The sequence below is a fragment of the Leptinotarsa decemlineata genome, unplaced genomic scaffold (genome assembly GCF_025532065.1).
Source record: "Leptinotarsa decemlineata unplaced genomic scaffold, Ldec_3_MD MMD2_tig00000576_RagTag_RagTag, whole genome shotgun sequence".
Lineage (NCBI taxonomy): Eukaryota > Metazoa > Arthropoda > Insecta > Coleoptera > Chrysomelidae > Leptinotarsa > Leptinotarsa decemlineata.
The window spans coordinates 8,095,905-8,111,955 of record NW_027412551.1 but is presented as its reverse complement, the minus strand read 5'-3'; the positions used below and the strand labels follow the sequence as shown (position 1 = coordinate 8,111,955).

At 36.7% G+C, this 16,051-nt stretch overlaps 1 protein-coding gene across 5 annotated transcripts in view; it reads left to right on the top strand.

Annotated features, from left to right (window-relative positions):
- Positions 1-16,051, top strand: part of LOC111509509 (choline/ethanolamine transporter flvcr2a) — a 27,862-nt gene extending 11,811 nt beyond the window's left edge. For 2 of the 5 annotated variants that reach the window (XM_074174341.1, XM_074174342.1), the window contains exons 2-7: positions 3,620-3,799; positions 6,943-7,123; positions 7,555-7,769; positions 10,468-10,571; positions 13,465-13,575; positions 15,730-16,051. In XM_074174341.1, the coding sequence (XP_074030442.1) occupies positions 3,620-3,799; positions 6,943-7,123; positions 7,555-7,769; positions 10,468-10,571; positions 13,465-13,575; positions 15,730-16,036 (1,098 nt within the window). In that variant the 3' untranslated portion in view covers positions 16,037-16,051. Of the gene's footprint in view, positions 1-2,672; positions 3,052-3,619; positions 3,800-6,942; positions 7,124-7,554; positions 7,770-10,467; positions 10,659-13,464; positions 13,576-15,729 lie in introns of those variants that run through there. The other 3 variants (XM_074174339.1, XM_074174340.1, XR_012465257.1) reach the window with 3 other exon arrangements.

Sequence of the window (16,051 nt, the reverse complement as noted above, 5' to 3'; positions counted from 1 at the left end):
CAATTCTCGGGCTTAATTTTGTAATGATTATGAAGTTGTTCCGAGGTACAGCTGATTAACGGAAAAACAGATTTTAAACAGATTTTTTTTTAAACATGGAGTCCCAAGGTACAAGGATCTTCCCTACGTATGTTAAGCCAATTGTGGCCAAATTTGTAGCTACTTTCTTGCAATTTCCATGTTTGGTCCAAAATTCTTCAGTGAATACCTTTTTATACATTTGCAAGGACACATTTTCTTGCAAATCAATTGTCTCTATTTGAAGTGATGGCTTTGACAGATTCAACAACTTGGCATCCACATCTGTCCATTCTGCCGGAACATCAACTAATTCGCACAAACCCACACACACCCAGGCTAGATAGGAAACTAATTAAATCATATTATTTCTAGGTACTTGTAAAACAACAGGTTAACTAGGCAACTTATTAAAAAAAAATGAGTACTAAGTTAAATTATATATGACTTAAAAATATTAATTTAATTGATAAAGGTATAGTGTACCTTATTAACGTATTAATTTATACTTGGTATACATTTGGCGGTCCGAGGTTCGACCTTTCGCGGTCCGCCTGTTGCTGACCGTTGCTGTAGACTATAGACTATAGAGCATACATGTTTCAAGTTTGAAGTTACTTTTAATCACTGTTTCTCCATACCGGTATATTTCCGAAGGCTGAAATTTCGTCTGTAGGTTCATTTCATACTGTAGATGTGCCATAAAAAAAAGATTTTCAAATATTCCAACAGGGGCACCAGCCGCGGGGAAAAAGGCGCGTCCATAAAACAAAATTATCTTTTCATTACTGTTTCTCCATGACCTTAAATTTCCGGTAGGTGAATTTATATTTAATAATAGCATTGCACCAGTGCGGAGCCGGGGCGGTTCGCTAGTAAATCTACATACCTTTATCATCTGGTATCTATAAAATGGCGGTCGGCCCAAACTAGCAGGTATATATATGTTTATGTTGCATACTAACATTTTTTTTGGTACCTTGGGAGCTGCCTGACTTGTCCATTTAGTCCAAGTCTCCAGAAAACACTGCAGCCACTTGGGCTTATTGGGTTTATTCTCTCATCTTCTCATGTCACCCATTCCATCAGTCTCGTTCCCTGTACTGGTTTGTACAGGTTTCGTGTTGGATGTTCATCATATTCTTCTGGACGTAATTTCGTGCGTCCATATATTGCCTGCCTCCTGTGATTCAGTGCCTCACATTCGCACAAGATGTGTGGAGCTGTTTCTATCCCTTCGTTGCATAATCTGCAGCTGAGGTCTCCGTTGTACAGCCCCATTTTATTCAGGTGTCCTCTAAGTGGACAATGACCGGTTAGTAACCCTGTAATTATTCTGAGCCGATCCCTACTATATTGAAGTAGTTTTTCGGTTCTTTTCTCGGACAGTTCCCTAATTAAGGTTCTACTGTGTTTGTTGTCAGGTACTTTTGTCCAGTACTCTGTGTGCTTCTTATTGGTCCATGTCTTAATGTGGTTTCTTACCAATGATTTTGGTACCCCCAGAGCAGGTTCAGGACCTACATATGACGTTGATGATCCGCTTTTAGCGCATTCATCAGCTTTATCATTACCTGTGATTCCTGAATGCCCTGGCACATAGTACAAAGTTAATTTGTTCCTGATTGCAAGTTCATTCAGTTCTTCATGGCATTCCCAGACCAGTTTTGATGTCACCTTCAGGTTTATCAGAGCCCCTAGTGCGCTCTTGCAGTCTGTAAAAATATTGATCCGCTCATTTCTTTGAGGTCTCAATTTAATAAGCCTTGCACACTGCAAGATAGCTTACACTTCCGCCTGAAAGACGGATGTGTATAGTCCTAGCGGATAGCTGTAGTTTAGATTTCTATCCGCTCGGTATATTCCAGCTCCCGTTCCATGTTTGGTCTTCGATCCATCTGTATACCAGGTGTTTTTTCCAAACATGTTTTCAGGACGACTAATGATCTTCCACTCTTCACGGCTTATGATTTTGGCCGTGAAGTTTGTGTTAAAGGTGTACTTCGGTGTCATGTGGTCCGTGCACATATTCAATTTGTGCTCCTCCACTCGTTCCGAAATTTCTGTTCGGTCCGATCTTTTATAGTTCGGTGAGTTTTCCATTCTGAATTGGCCCAGCCTGGCCTCCCCCATTATCACAAGGTGTAAAGGAGGTAGATTCAGGAGTGTCTCCAATGCAGCTGTTGGGGTAGTTCTCATTGCTCCCGTCATTTCCGAACATGCAAGTCTTTGCACCTTGCCTAGTTTGTTGATGGCGGTCGCCTGCTTCATCTTTGGCCACCAGACCAGAGATGCGTATGTTATCATGGATTTAATCACCATCGTGTATAGCCAATATACCATGTCTGGTTTTAGCCCCCATGTTTTTCCATAGGTGCGTCTGGCGAGCATCAGTGCTACCTCCGCTTTCCTCTTTATCCTGTCCAAGTGTTGGTTCCAGGTCAGTTTGAAATCTAGGATTACTAGCATACTAACAATTACTCTATCCCATAATTTTTAACGAATACTTTTTGCACTGGTCCCGTTTATTTGAATGTATCAACAATTGAAAAGACAAATAGATTATGTATATATTATCTTGGGTGTTCTGATAAAGTTGTTTGAAACGGATTTAAATATAAATACATTACCTATTCAATTTTAAAACAAATATAAATTAAAAAAAATAAAACTCTATAAGCATTCGGCTTTTGAATTCTACTAAAGGAAGCTTAGAAAAATAGACTTGAATTGAAACGTTATTCTAATTTAAATATGGAGTCTAGTATCATGAAAAGTGTCGAAGTCAAACTTTTGCCAGAAAAGACAGAAGAAATTCACATAAAAGCATTCAAAAGAAGATGGTTCATATTACTGGTATATATGTATTATTCATGTTTTGCGTCCCTGGGATGGATTGAATATAGTATTATAACCAATATTGTAGTAAAATACTACAATGTCAGCACATTAGCGGTTGACTGGACTTCAATCGTTTACATGACCACCTTCTCACTTCTTATCATTCCAGCTTCCTTGATTATGGAGAAACAGGTAACTTATCGATCAATTATCTAAAAAAAAACTTCACACGGTAATGTAACTTACGAATAAAATTATACTGCAACAAGTGAAAGATTTGTGATAGCTAACTATATTAACGTGAAGGTTATTTAAAATCTTTATAAACATAGCACTCAGAAATGAGCAAACCATAAACACTACTTGTGTTAGACAAATATGGCTGAAATTGCCAAGGAGGCAACTATAGCTGCTAGGCTAGATATCGAGTTCTGAGAATCAACCAAATACGAAGGTTAACGGGTGTTTTGATATGTGCTATGTCCTATATAACTTTTTCTTGGATTTATATTAACAACCTATGGTTTGCTTCCATACGTGTTAGGAATCACACGTTAAAAGGTAAGACCTCGTTAATCCTTAGCTCGCACAAGTTTCGACTTCTGAGGGTTGTCGTTCGTAGGGGTGCGACAGCTGGTTAACAGATTTTGAACAGATTTTTTTTTAAACAGATACGAGTGCTATGACCTATAAAACTTTCCTTCAGACTTACATGGAAACACTCAATAATCTCAAAATCTACAACTCTCAATTTTTTCAGGGATTGCGAACGACTGGTCTTATTGGTTGCATAGGAACTTTCATAGGAATTAAAGTATTTTCAATCAGACACGACCTATTTTGGATAGTTCTTCTTGGCCAAATAATAATGTCAATCGCGCAAGTTTTCATTGTTGTTCTTCCCCCAAAACTCGCATCAGTGTGGTTTAAATCAAGTGAGGTGAGTAGTTTTCAGTCTTCTCCTTACGAACGTGTCTAGAAACGTAGATCATATTCGAAGCTAATAATAGTTCTCTCTCTCGGAAACGGTAGACACTTGTAGGTTTCCTATTTTGGGAAAAGTTTCCTTTTTTTCTCAAAAAATAGTCACTCCTAAAAATATAACCCTTTGAATATAAACTAAAATAATCTCTTTTTAAATCGAGAATATCAATGATCGATTTTGAAATATTCGCCAAAAACTAGAATTGTCGAATCTTGATTTTTGGCTCTACTGCCTCCAATTCGAATGATATTAAAAAAGGCACAGGAACTTTCAATACTGTTTCACATGTGTTATGATCTTTGATGACTGTCATCGGAGATTACTCAAGATGCATGGACCTCTGAAGAAGCTAGCCACTCGCACTAGCGAAACGTCAGGAAAAAAACAAAAATCGACTGATTCTGAACCCGAAAAATAGTGGCACCGAAAACCTCGGCCACGTATGGTATATTACTGTTTTGCCAACATGTAATATACCAAGTAGCAAACAGAAAAAAAATGTCGTTCGTTGAACACATATTCGCTTTTGCAATTTTCCAGCATTTGTTGAGTTACATCCATGCAAGCCCTCTTTATTGTATCTGCCAATTCATAAATATTGCCGAAAGTTAGGCCAAATACCTTGTCTTTGATGAAGCCACACAATGAAAAGTCCAGAAGAGTGAGGCCAGGTGAACGTGGTGGCCATTTGATAGGACCATTGTTTCCTATCCATCGTCCTGGCAAAGTCGTATTGAGAATATCTCTTCAAATGGTTCTGCAATGTGGCGGAGCTCCATCATGTTGGAAATACTAATATTTTCTCGGAATATTAAAAGGCAAATCTTTCAACAACTCAACTAGAGTTTTGGAAAGGAATTCCAAATATAATTCCCTATCATGATATCTCTCTTTTTGAGACTATACAAATATTGATGATTTTTATCGGAGATAAACGTCGGGAAACACATTTATTGTAATACAGAGCTGAATTTGTTATTACAGTGCTACAAAAATCGATGGAAAAACAAGAGGTCAATATTTGAAAAAACAAAGTTGATGCTGAAATCTAATGAACGAAACATAATTCGACAATTGCAGTTTTTGACGAATATTTTTAAAACAATCATTGACAATCTCGATCTGAAAAGAGTTTATTCTGGTTCCCCAAAATAGGAAACTTTTGTCCTATTTCACCGACCTTGTAGGTCTTACCGTTTCTGAGATAGCAATAGTGGTATCATCTAAGAAAACGGTCTATAGGTATGTATATCTATGATTCAACGCCATCATTATCATATTCATTTAAAACAATTTTAACGAGTTGGTATCAGAGTTATCCAATATACGACTGCTGTTATACCAATTATTATATGAAGAATTATAGCAAAAAGCCACGCAAAACTGATTTTTTATATAACTATCGTACTAATTGTTTGAACAATAAAATAAAGTCCCCACTTTAAAAGGTTTCTGATTTCAGGACTCCATAGGAGAATCCTTCGTTGAGGATTATTATGTGGCAGCAAGCGAAAACGATACAAGAAAACAGTGAATAAACGATACACTATAATCCAAAACATTGCAAGATAATTATTAGCAATGCAAATACAATTTATAGATATACGATATTGTTATGTTTTGCCCCGTGGGTTGACCAATAATTGACTACACTGAATACTCAAACTTGACTTTATTTCACTTTAATACAACAAACACTTCAACAAAAACTTCAACTTTCATTTGAATGTTTATCGCCTTACTAGATCACTTCCACTTGACTGTGTCGATATGCTCGCGGGTGGCATTTATATATCGTAATCGAATGCGCTAGAAAATTTCGCCGAAATTCCGTCGAAATCGGTATCATTATTCTCGCTGCTTCTAGAGCGGCAGGGAACATTGTGCATCTGTATCTGTAGAGTAGGGAGGGTGAATGTAAGCCCACAGCACTTAGGCCACATGTAACCCATTGTACATCCTCCCGAGAAGTTGTCCTCCTAGGTCATCGTCCATCCTGTCCTTTCCAGGAAGGATGCACGATGACCCAGGTGACGATGACCCACGATGTCTCCCACTGACCAGGAATGTCAGTGGTCCTAAAATTCCTAGTCTAGTCGCTTCCTTGGCTAAAGAAATGGCAGTATGATTACCTTTACTCTCGTCGTGCCCTTTAACCCACCTCAGGATAATGTTATTATCTACCGAGGCTTCGACTAAATCTTGGTGACATTCTAGTACTAGCCTGAGATTACACGTTGTCTGTTCAAGACTAATAGGGCTTGTCTGCTCTCAGTGCAGATTGTTATATTTTTGCGAGAAATTCTTTTCCTGGTTATTTCTTTTGTGGCGATTAAGATACCAGCCAGTTCTTTTTGAACCACGCTGGTATTTTTCCCATTCCCCACTTAATCCTTAGGCTTAGTGATCTGGAGTACACTCCACATCCTGAGCCTTCTTTGGTTTTTGAGCCGTCTGTATATATGCGTATTGCATTTGAAGCATCTGATTCTGGGTTCTGTTTTATTTGTATTTTGTACGGTTTATTAAACACAATTGCATCACTGGTTGCCTGTAGCCTTAATTGACCCATTCCTACTTCGAGGTTTACACCAGCCGTGCGCATTCGTACCATGGCCATTAACGCAACCTCCTCCAGATAGGTCAGACCCGTAATTAATTCCATTACCGCATTTGGTGTTGTTATCATGGCTCCTGTGATGTTTAAACAAGTCATTCGCTGTATTTGATATAATTTTTGGATGTCCGTTGCTTGTAGAACTTTCGGTCCCCATGCAATGGCTCCGTACGTTAATATAGGTCTCATTATTGCAGTGTAGATCCAGGTGACCACACGGGGTGAAAGACCCCATGCGCGTCTTACTGTCCTCCGACATTGCTCATAAGCCACATATGCTCTTTTTGCTCTATATTGTGCATTTGTTTTCTCTTAGCTACGCCATGTTTGGTGTATGGTTACCAGTGGCGGCTGGCATTATTTTCATTTCGGCATGATTTACAACAATATATTGAACTGGTTTGACTCAGACAAAAAAATATATTATTTCACTTTTCACTTATTATTTGTTATCATTACTTCACTCAAGGTTGATTTTCAGATATCTACTGCATGTGCTTTGGGCTTGTTCGGGGGAATCTCTGGAAATGCTTTAGGATATATTTTACCAACAATGGTTGTTCATGACAGTGAAAATATGAAGGATATAGCATCGGGTTTGAAACGATTGTGTTGGATACTCACAGTATTGATGGTTCCTGTTACGATTGTTGTTATATTTTGTAAGTTTCAGTCCCTACTCCATATACTCATGCTTGGTTAATGCCCTATAGGTTTATAAAAACACGTCCATGGAATGTGTTGGAACAACAGACCACTTGGTTCCCTATGCAATGTATACTAGAAGTATACAGCAAACAACATTTTCCCACCCCTTTAATGTTCAACTCAATACACCTCGGAAAATGTTTCAAAGTTCTCTGGTTTCGAAAAATGTATCATAGTAGAGATTCTGATTTCCCAAACGAATGTAATCTATCACGAATATAAATTTAAGCATGATCTTGAAATGCTTTCCTTAATAAGTATTTTCAAATTATCATTTCGTATACTTTGCGCAAAGACAAACTTACTTCTTACTCTTAGAAAACATCAATTTTATAAAAAAAAATGAGATGAACAATTTCAACCTTTGAAGTATGGATATTTTCAGATTTTCCTGAACAACCTCCTCTTCCACCAAGTGCAACTGAAGCTAGTAGACGAAGGGAACAGGAAAAACTCGATTCGATCGATATCTCTCATTCCATGAAGAGTATGTTACGAAATAAAGGATTCTTGATCCACATGTTGGCATTTAGTATGAATATGGGCGTTTCTACAGCAGTAGGCACACTGCTGAATCAGTTTATTCTTCAATATTTTGAGGTAACAAGCTAGAAGATAATTCGAAAAACGAAAATAGAAACGATGGAACACATAAAAATATAAGTTTGTTCACAAATATAGAAATGTAGGTTTTCACGGCTGGCGTTAAAGTTTTGGTTGGTTTCCAGGTTTTGCCGTGGTCTTCTTTGGTTATAATCTCCAAACGTTTCAACTGCAACTGCGACAATTCAGTGGCGTGGTCAAAGTTGACATATCAAGAAGAGTACTTCAACCACGCCACTGAAGATGACTGCCGCAGTTATAGTTGCAACGTTTGGAGAGTATGACGAAAGAAGACCACAGCAAAACCCGAAAACCAGTCAAAATTTTGTTCACAAATATTCAGTCTTCTTCAAATAATATTATTGTCGTCCTCATGTTTATTATAGTAGAAATAAACAATATTGTGCACATTTAAAGTTGGCGGCACTCTCAAAGACCAAAAAAAAAACAATACATAGAAATGAACCGGCAGTGAACTAGTCCACTGTAGACTTGGCGGTTCGTATTAGATAATTAGAATCAATCGAGTATTATGAATGACTGAAGAGTCATAAAATTAAATCTGAAGTCATGTTACGGTGACGAATAGAAATCGGGGAATGCGGGGATGGTTATCGTCGTCGTGTTCAGTTCAGGAACTGATCGCGATTTGAATGTTGAAATTCGATATTGGAGCAGTTATAATTACTTGAAATTTTTGTTATCTGTTCAAAATGTGTCGTCCTTGGACAAGTACTAATAGTAATAACGAGGGTGATGACAATACAGACTTTTTCTAGTGTAGTGATTCCAATAGCGATGGTGAACAATGCGAAAAAGGGATACCAGATTTGACTGAAATTCCTTTCTGAACTGTACGTGAAATAGTCAAAAACAAACCTTATGAACGCAAGACCCGATGTGATACAGGATTACCAAAACCTTCAGAAGCTTATCTAATAAAATCATCAAAAAAACAATATACGACTGTTACAAAAGCAATGAGATTCCTACAACTGAAATCATAATGATGAAATTGAATACTCCCGGCCATCACGTGAGCTGCTGTGACAAAACTATTCAGAATTGGATGAAGAAACTAGGATTTAGATTTGAAATAATAAATAAACGTCAAGCAGTTATGGAAAACAGAGGAATAGTGGAATTGCGTAACAAATACTTAGAACAAATAACTAAATATAGGCAAGAATAGCGGCAAATTTTTTATTTGGACGAAACTTGGTATGACACTCACGATACGGTTACGAAAGGGTAGACTGATGGTTCGAGAATGTGTACGCCTAACAGGCTTGCAAACAAAGGATCGCGACTAATCATTGTGCACTGTGGAGGAAGTAAAGGATGCGATCCGAATTCTTTGAAACCATGTGGAAAAAACTTGAGGACTGCAATGTTGACTATCATAAGAACATGGAAGCTAATATTTTCGAGGAATGGTTTAAAAATACATTGATCCCAAATTTGGATGCGAATAGTGTAATAGTTCTTGACAACGCTTCCTATCATTAGCGACAGCTCATCAAAGTACCGAATAAAAGTTCTAGGAAAGATGAAATAAAAATCTTTTCAATGGATAACAGAGCAGAGCAGAGCAGGATAATTCCACAATTGATGAGTTGTTGATTTTTATTGCTTTTGAAAAATGATGTCACGTTCTGTACTACATACATTAATAGACAAAACGTCAAACAACAACCTGCAGACCACGATGAACAATTCCGGAAAATAGCTTCAACAGTTGAGGTTGTGAAATTTTATACTGTTTGATATCATGTTCACTGGATTTATATAGATTTAATTAGAATATTCAATAAAGTCAATCAGAAATCATCACTTTACAAGTTTCGAGTAAGATATTTTGTAATGACTAAACATGTTTCTGAGTGATAGGATCCAATTGGTCAAAATGAAAAACTATGTGTTATATAAGGTATCATAAGGTAATCACCGTGATCCATTATCATTTAACATTTTTATTGCCGATCTTATTTAAGTAACGATACGAAAGGGTTATTGTTCCCTGGGAATGTTTGAATTTTCAAAATGATTTGATCTGTACACCGTCAGGTGCTTTGAGCTAAATTGAGACAAGTTTGTCGTTATGAGCTGTAATGATTTTCGATTTCGTAAGCCACTGGTGTCACATAACATAAATGAAAACTGTCCAAAATTGTTGAGATCGGTACATGACAATATTTTTGAATGCCTTCGGAAGTTTGGAAACAGCAAATTTTGTCATGAGGAGATGGTGAACAGTAATGAAGGTCCTATTTTAACAGTTCATTGTCCATTTTCAGCTGAATCACTCTTGAAAAATTAGAAATTCATTATAATTCCTCATATGGAATTATATTATGAATGAGGGTGAACGGAATGAAACCTTCGCTTTTGATTGATCTCTTTCGCTTACTTCGATGCTCATGATGCTAGATTAGAGAAGCGCGCGTCGAGAGATGGTGTTTTTGTTCTCGTGTGGAAAAAGTGTACCTGTTGTGTATCTAATATTTACCTGGTTTATATTTCTTATTATTATGAATGAGGGTGTACGGTATGAAACCTTCGCTTCTGATTGATCTCTTTCGCTTACTTCGATGCTCATGATGCTAGATTAGAGAAGCGCGCGTCGAGAGATGGTGTTTTTGTTCTCGTGTGGAAAAAGTGTTTTCTTTAGATAATATTTGAATGCCTTTTTCAGGGGGCGACTGAAGAGGCAGGAAGGATGGGTTTTCTCATGGTTATAGCAGGAATGGTTGCTATTCTTGTATTCGGAATTATATTGGATAAAACAAGAAAATATAAGTAAGTGATGTGCAATAATATAATTATATATAATAATATAATGAAACCTTTCGTTGTATGGGAAGATTTCCCTTCTGATCTCCAGTCGTAAGTATGTGGGACTTTAATTTCAAATTAGCTGTGAGTTTGGCAGTAATTTCATCTTCATATTTATTTTTAATCTTGCAAGGTAATTTCATATGGTTTTTAAGTACTCGTTTTTCGTAGACTTGTTGTTCCCATTCTCCTGTCAATGTTTTTTGGTGGAACATTTCTTTCATCGTTTGCTCTAACCGCAATTTATCGCTTATTCCTGAGACTTTGAGGAGTTCTAAAACAGTAGAGGGGCTAGGAGAGATCGGCGGCAAAATCCCGTGCCTTTTCTCATGGTCCGTTCTGATCCGTTCGAAGTAATTCGAGCGTGGATCTTTGTACGATCGCGAGCACGACTATACGGGGTGAGATCATCGAGTCGTGCCATAGGGTGGGTCATATGGAACCGGATACCGGGTGAAATCATGAAGTTATAAGATGGCAGCATACCAAAAGGACACAAAGACGAATTTTTGCTGATAATAGTCGGATCCTCACGTGCAGTACATTAAATGAAACGGGTAGGGATGCAAAGAACAATCAAAGATGTTGACATGATAAAAAGGCACTAAACCATACCTTCGCTGATAAGATGCAAGGAAAAACAAACATAGTGGCTTCTTTAAAAAAATTGGATCGTAAGAGATGCTGAATTGATTGAGGAAGAAAAAACAAAGGTTTCAACTATCTTTCGTTTATTAATTAGTCATTATTTCAGTTCTGTCTTTACTTCTCATTGCTATGGTACAGATACTCGATCAGCTTTTATCAGATCTTTCGAAAGGGTCTTGAACAGGCTTCGAACAGGTATTGAACATGTCCCCAAATCGTTCACAGCGTCACGATAGAATGACCTTGAATGGATCGTAAATGACCAGAAAGAACCTTCGTGAGGAAAAACATAGGATTTGGTCCCCTAACTCTTCTAGCCCGTCTACTTATTCTACCTAAATATGGCGTACTTGACCATGTAACATCTTCCACTGAAACAACTGTAATCGTTTTACACTTTTGGACTCAATTCCTGTCAATATATCTGCTTATGATTGATGCTGTATCCTAACTATAATCTGATGTGTCTTGTAGCAGTTCTCGTTTTCATATTTGACGGGAAAAGTGTTCAGTTTATTACAAATATAATACTCTACATACAGCATCCCAGTTATCTCCATTATTATCTTTAGAATAGATGGTTCATTGATTCTCAAAGTTGATTTTTTGATTCATCTACTGCACCCGGGAATTTTCCTCTTAAGGCTATGAAACTGTATATAGCTGTAACCGTCTACAATAATATAACAACAGAAGAACAAATCCGATGATGTCAGATCCACAAAAACTATATGTGATTATTTCAGTAATATTTTTTTCAGGAAAAATTTAATTATCTGTATGATTTATATCTACTATACAGTGTGTAAAAGCCAAATGGAATAAATTCATTATTTCGGTTACGATACATATTTTAACAAAATCCCGAAACACGCCAAATTTTAATTGTAATTTGACATACTTCAACGGAAAAATGCTACCCCTACCTTTAACCCCCATCGAATGATAGGTACAACCCCCAATTTGATTTTTTAAATGAGAAGTATAGGCTTGTGATATATCGTTTCAAAGGTCTCTTCATTCTCTATTCAAAAATGTTATCGCTTTCGAATTTATCGCAACAATTAAGATACAATAAATTAAAATAATGTGGTTAAAGAAACAAAGCAAAAACAATGTGATTTTTGGTTGGTATACTTTAAAAAACTGTAAATAATTTCCGTGGCAACGTTAGTTTGAAACGCCTTGTCAACTTGTTTTGTATGTCACAACATTAGTTGTCAGTATTTCAATTTAAATTTGAAATTCGTTATCTTCAAGTCTGACATATGGTTGAATTTACGGAAATGCATAAAATAACAGTTTTATAAATGATTGGTTACGGAGATAAAACCCAAACACAACAGGAAGTAGATCGCCTATTTCATGAGAAATTTTCTAATTTACCGCCCATCTCTCAAGGAACAATAAGCAAAATAGAAAAGCAGTTTCGCGAGCTTGGTCATGTGGGGCAGATAAAAAAAGCAACTGCCAATGCAATAAGTGATGAACTCAAATTAGAAGTGATGCTTGATTTTGAGGAAAACCCACACACATCGAGTAGACAGGCATCCACTACATTCAATGTAAGCCATACACCGATACGAAACATATTAAAAGAGAATAAAATGCATCCCCTACTCAGGAGCTCATGGAAGACGATTTTGATAGAACAATATCATTCAATCAGAAGACGTTATGTTTTCTGATGAATGTACTTTGCACCACCACATTACCAAGTTGATGTTCAGCGATACCTCGATACAAAATTTCCCAATCGGTGTATAGGGAGGCGCGGATCGATTAAATGGCCAGCGCGATCACCTGATCTTTCATCGTTAGATTTTTTTATGGGTATATATAAAGAGCAATGTGTACAAAACTGAACATCCAGATTTGAATGACTTAAAAGAACGAATAACGCTTGAAACTTGAAAGCGACAACCTTTTTGAATAGAGAATGAAGATACCTTTCAAATGATATATCACAAACCTATACTTCCCATTCAAAAATTGGGGGTTGTACCTGTCATTTGAAGGGGGTTGAAGGTAGGGATGGCATTTTACGTTGAAAAATGTCAAATTATAATTCACATTTGACGTGTTTCGGGATGAAAAATAACGAAAACATACAGTCTCAAACAAATATAGAGGTATTTTGTTTCGGGTTACAACACTTTATCTTTCATCTGACTTTCAGCTATTCAAATTCTATGAATTTTTTTTTCAGGGAAACTGCATTGATCATCTACTTATTATTCGGAATCAGTTTTGTGTTTTTCATGTTTTCACTGAAGTATCGTTCAATATATTTCACTTATATAAGTTGCGGACTCGTGGGGTGAGTATAAAATATACAAGGTTATCAACAGAAAATCAAGAAAATGAAACATTTCCATTATCATGAACTAGGTCAACACTTCAGGTATCAGCAAAGGCTCGATTTTCATCCCCAAGTGAGGGTGATAATCAGTCCAAAATTATGAAATAGTTCATGGATTCGAGCAAGATATTCAAAAGTCATTAAAATTCTGAAAGATCAAATCGTATCCTCTGGCTTAGAATAACTCCAAAACAAGCACTTTTTCCATAAACCAGAACTGCAATATTCCTTTCGACGGGCATTTCCCAACCAAGTTGGATTCATTAAAATTATTTTTATGGAAATCTGAGAATTTAAGAATTCCGAGTAATGTTCTCGTGAAATATTGTATAAAAACGTTCGATCCTGGTAAACAAAAAAAGAATCAGCCCAAAATAATCATATGGCTTAGGGTCTCGAGCAAGATATTCAAAAGTCATTCTGGTGTACGTCTATCGAATGTACTTCATCTTGATGAATTTGAATATAGGTTGAAATCCCATTGAGGTTTGTTATTTATCCAAATCTGTCGACAGGCAGACGTGGTTACTTAGAAGGACCCACTGAAATACTTGATATGATGCCTTTAGGTATTTTTGAGGGGATACGTGACATCTGAAGTATCACAATAGCAGTCTATCTCAGAATACATGAATAGAAGAAGAGGTGCTTGCAACGAACTCACTTCAGAAACATTTCATTATATAGAAAATATATTTGTAAGCAGACTTCATTATCGTCAGGAACGAATAGTATTTATTGGTAGTAGTTGGTTTGAGCCGATTTAGAACCCCCCACCACTTTCAACCTTAAAATGACTTCTACATACGTCGCACGATGTAAACTTTAAGTGAGTTTTTTGAGTTTGACCTTGAACGACCTTGAACGAAGTCACACAACACAGGTAAGGTGACTTTAAGGTAGTGTTTTGGGTTTGACCTTGAATGACCTTCATCCACTCCCCATTTTTTCAACACGGTGACTTTGACCTCGAATGAACTCAAGTCAGTTACGCGGCTTTTTTAAAGTTTCGAACCCACACGACACGACGTAGCCAAGGTGACTTTGAGGAATTGTTTTGTGTTTGACCTACATTGACCTTTAACTACATCATACGATGGAGACACGATAACTTTGGAGTAGTGTTTCTTGTATGACTTTAAACAACTTTGATTCACTACCCGTTTCACACGGCTACCTTGAAGTTTCAAGGGTTTTAACTTGAACGAACTTCAACTGCGTAGACGAGGCGGCTTTTAGACTTTTGATCTTCAGCTTGAGCGCTGGATGAATGACCATGAACAGCTGGCTTGTGGTACCCAAGTTTTATGAATGTTTGGAGGATCAACATTTCACATTCAGTTCGAATAATTCAACGTATTCGAATAGATGAGTGAAAGTAGTGTTGCAAAGTGACAGAGAGTATTACGTCACGAGTAAACACATCAATCCAGGTGAACATATTTTATATTTCCATATCATAATTATACTATATTCGAAAGAGCTCATTTGAATATTCATTGAGATATGGAGCAACAAAAACACAATAAAACGGACAAATTTTTTAAATCACTCAATATTCGATCATTCACTGCATTTTCAAAATTCTTAGATCTATTTATTCCAAAGCATTCCAAAATTTTCAAACCTTTCTCTTTCAAATGTAACATCATAATTATGGTTGAACTCATTCTCCTCTTCCAAAAGATGACTTGCAAATGTGGAAATGCAGGAAACTACCCCTATGTTCTTTTATTCTTTTGACCAGTATGAAAATTTTAATTTCTGAAAGAGGAGAAAGGTAACAGATAAAGCTAAGGGGATGTTAGGCGTTTTACGAAAATCGGATATGTTACGATATGCTTCATGAAATAGCATATTCATTGGTGCGATCAGTCTTCTGGTTGGATGATTTTTAGTAAAAAAAGTTAATTGCACGCCTTGACGCTGATTCGTTTGGTTTGAGAACTATGTTATTTCAGCAATTAATTTGTTTCTCAACATGGTTTTTTACTAGGTTTTTCAATTATTTTTTCATTCTAACATCTAATAAAGGAAATTGTGGTACCAACAATTCATATTGATTTTTTTTAAATCGGCCTTCAACTAATAAATCCATATTTATGATTTCAGATTCTTTTATAACGGATATATGCCTGTTGGCATTGAATTAGCAGTTGAATTGACTTTTCCTGCACAGGAAATAACTTCAACCGGAATTATAATGGCTGGCTCTCAAGTACTAGGTGCTCTTTTGACGGTAGCACTGGGGCACCTAAATTTATGGTTAGGAACTTTCTGGTCGCTGGCTGTACAGGCGGTAATTCTATTTTTTGGCACTCTTATCACTGCTTTTATACCTAATAGGATGTTGAGACAAGAAGCAATCGAAAGTAAGAATAACAACGGTGTAAGAAAAATATCTCATTCTCAGAAATAAAGATGATGATTTTGA